Here is a 3,524-nt window from a genome sequence, read left to right on the forward strand (position 1 = left end):
TTGGAGCCAAGTAAGAGCAATGGTTTTGTGTAAATGTATGCGAGACTAGGGAGAAGGCACTGTTCCTGCTTGGAGCTGGGCCGCCAGAGAGAGACAGACAGACACCAGTCCCGACTTCTGTATGTAACCGATGGTTTGGGAGGTGGGAGTTGCCTCCCTTCGACTCTGTCCAGCTTAGATGGCATTCTCAGCCTCCCTCCGGGGTTTGTGAGGAAAAGGTGAAATGGTGGATGTGAAGTGCTCTGAGAAGTCACAGTGACATGTGTGGGGGTGAAGGACCCAGGCCATCTGTGGGCGTGACACCCTGTCTCCTCTGAGGAGACAGTAGGGTGCACCTGGGCTGGGGGCGTCCTGAGCAGGGTCATATGGCCAGTGCCGTCTGTCCCGTCAGGACTAAGTGATGAGGACATTTAGTCGTCGAAATGTTGACCAGGCATAATGCCCTCTGTCTTCACAGAGGAACCTCAGTGATTGTATCTCCTCTCCCAGTACGAGATATGTCTTCCAGGGAATTTGATTCAAGGTGCGAGGTGGTTTTCAGTTTCCCTGCAATTTGTCTAAAGAGGGCTTTCCTGGCGCACAATCTGGAGCCTTCCTTTGAGAGTGCCTGGCTCTCAGAGCCGGGGAGGGAGTGGGCCACTCTCCCCCGTGGCCGGGTCCCTGTGTCTCACCACGATGTGCCCGAGAGGTTTGGCCTGGCGCCAGGAGACACTGTCCTGCAGTTTCCCCGAGAGGCACTGCCCTGAGCGTGCTTCCCCTGTTCTGCCCATGTCGGAGTGGTCTGGATGGTCTTTTGGGATCCAAGCAGCTAACAGCCACAGGGGTCCGATGTGCAGTGGGACACGGGGAATGGTTATCTCACTGTTGTCAGCAAGAAGCATCTTGCATTTGGATGTCATTTTAGATGTAGTGAATTTGAATAATTCTAGAATTTGAAGAAAAACACTTTTTTTTAATAGTCATCAAGCTCCGGGGAGATGTCTAAAAAGTTGTCCGATGGATCTTTTAAAGACTCCAAAGCTGAAACAGAGGTAAGCTTTTAAAAATAACTTTAAGAGACGCAAAGCCGTGGCTGTGTGGAAATAGTAACTGCTGTGCCGGGGCCTCTCCTAGCCACAAGACGGGAGGAGCGTGCAGCGCGGGCTGCAGGCCGGAGGGCCCTGTTCAGCTTGTCGTAGGAGCGATGATTTGAGTGGCTTACTGCCTGGACACACAGCTGGGGAGTGCAATCCTCCGGTCTCCTGTGTGGACCCCTGGGCTTCCTTAAAGCTTCATTTGGCAAGTGCTATGAATGGTGTACAAAGGGACAAGGTAGTCATTCGCGAGAGGGGGAGGTGGCACTTTGGATGAGTCTGGGAGAGGACTAGTCACCAGGCAGACAGGGAGACAGAGGCCAGGCTCTGCGGGGCTGTGTGGGACCCCGCAGCGTCTCCAGTGGCAGGGGGTGGTTGAGGCTGGGCCCTTCCTCTCCATGTGGGCCATCCTAGGGAGGTTAGACTTCCCAGCTCTCACAGTCTAACTTGCTTTCAGAGAGCGCCCCCAGGCAGCTGCAGGAAAGAGGGACGAGGGGTGGGGCTGAGGTTGGGAGGCCAGTTAGGAGGTCAGTTAGGAGGCCGTCATGGCTGGTTGAGGGAGGTGGCAAGGCAGGAACTGCCAGTGGTGGGAGGGGTCGGATGAGCTATTTTCTCTGATCTGGGCTCACAGTTGTCTACGGATGCGTGATAAAGTGTGTTGCCGTAGCGGTTGAATAAGGTTGAGTTGCTGGCCTGCTCAGGGCTGTACAGAAGACAGGATCCTAAATCTAGAGCGAGAGCGGGCTCAGCCTCCCTCTGACTCCTCAGTGCTTTAAATGCACCTAGTGGGTGTCAGTCCCTCTAAAGAGTATGGATTCCCTTGTTCTGTGTCCTGTTCTTCCGCGAGCGGAGCTTGGATCATAAATCTGCTCGTGGATCTCTGGGTGATGCATCAATTAATTTTTTTCATTCTCTTTAAGACGGAGGTTTCCAGTAGAGCACCCAGGTCAGTGGCAACAAAGACTTCAAAACGGCTATCTAAAACCTCATTGGAAGGTACAGCAAACTGTATCAGATAAGTGCCTAAACATGTGAGAGTCATTTCTTTGCCTTAATCACAGTATCTATGGGAAAACACTCCTGTGGCTTGGAAGCAGATCTGCCATTGGGGGGATGAACAAAGACAGGGAAAGTGATGTGGCTCTTACACACGTACGTGAGCTCATGACACCGGGACAGAGAGCACCTCCTTACTGGAGGTCACACCTGGAAGATGTGATCCAATTTTAATTCTCTGGAAATATGTACCAGTCATCCATGTTTCAGCGACTCGTATCTTTGTATGATTGGCTGCATTTAATCCTGATACAGGAGGGACAGCAGAGCCTCCTGTTCTCAGGCCGAGGGTCCCTATGCGTTTAAAACAGCAGAAGTTATCACTGGGAAGCTGCAGGGAACAGGCCTGGCCTGGGTTTGCCGAAGGATAGACTCATATGACAGAAATAACGAAGTGGGGAGAGAGCGAGCCAGTGCAGGGAAGTGCTTGTTGAAGGTTTTCAGTTCAGTATAAAGTTACTTTTCCTAAATTGTGGAAGTTAAAGAAGTGAGGCAAGGATGTCATCTTTGAAATTTTTCACTTAGAAATTAAGCTTGGGTGTTTTGTTTTGAGTTTTTTGGACATGGAATCGTCCATCCCCTCTTTAACCATAACACGTAATACTTTAATGAACATCTGTGTGGAATGGGTTCCCAGAAGGTTAAGCGCTGGCACGAAGCTTTTAGCTATGGGTACCTCCGTGCCCTCTGCCCCACTCCTGCTCCAGGGCCTCAGAGCCTCGCTGTCTCCCCGGACTTCCTAGTGAAACTGCATCCTCTGTGGGCCAGTGATTCTCATCGACTTCCTCAGTTGTCTGTTCTTCCCTTTGCCTGATTCCTTATTACTCTCCTCAGAGCCTTGGTCTTAATTTGCATAACTTCCCTGTACATGAGGGACATCTGCCAATTTTTAAAAAAGTGTTTGCTTTTTACATTTTTTAAAGTTCATTTCTATTAATTATGTTTGCTTTCTGACTTGCCCAAGTGTTTAATTTGTTTGCATTGGAAGCTGCCAGTCTTTTTTTTTTTTTTGTCCAGAGATTTGAGAGATGAAGACTTTGTCTCTTGTCATACATTATTATCATTAATTGTTTTAGCTATTTCTTACTTTAATTCAGGGGTCCTCAAATTTTTTAAACAGGGGGCCAGTTCACTGTCCCTCAGACCGTTGGAGGGCCGGACTATAGTTAAAAAAAAAACTATGAACACATTCCTATGCACACTGCACATACCTTATTTTGAAGTAAAAAAACAAAACGGGAACAAATACAATATTTGTATTTGCATGTGGCCCGCGGGCCGTAGTTTGAGGACCCCTGCTTTAATTCTTTCTTTTTATTTTTCTTCAGAATAACTCAGCAGTATTCCAGGATCACTTACTAGTGATTTTCCTTCCCTCGTGCTCTCTGGTCTCCC

At 49.1% G+C, this 3,524-nt stretch overlaps 1 protein-coding gene across 3 annotated transcripts in view; it reads left to right on the plus strand.

Annotated features, from left to right (window-relative positions):
• Positions 1 to 3,524, plus strand: part of TRAF3IP1 (TRAF3 interacting protein 1) — a 37,174-nt gene that overhangs the window by 4,595 nt on the left and 29,055 nt on the right. For 2 of the 3 annotated variants that reach the window (XM_006760500.2, XM_006760501.2), the window contains exons 6-8: positions 960 to 1,031; positions 1,114 to 1,278; positions 1,994 to 2,069. In XM_006760500.2, coding sequence (XP_006760563.1) covers positions 960 to 1,031; positions 1,114 to 1,278; positions 1,994 to 2,069 — 313 coding nt within the window. The remainder of the gene's footprint in view (positions 1 to 959; positions 1,032 to 1,113; positions 1,279 to 1,993; positions 2,070 to 3,524) is intronic. The other variant, XM_015561919.1, reaches the window with a different exon arrangement.

This window comes from Myotis davidii, unplaced genomic scaffold, assembly GCF_000327345.1.
Source record: "Myotis davidii unplaced genomic scaffold, ASM32734v1 scaffold370, whole genome shotgun sequence".
NCBI classification, from domain to species: Eukaryota; Metazoa; Chordata; class Mammalia; order Chiroptera; family Vespertilionidae; genus Myotis; species Myotis davidii.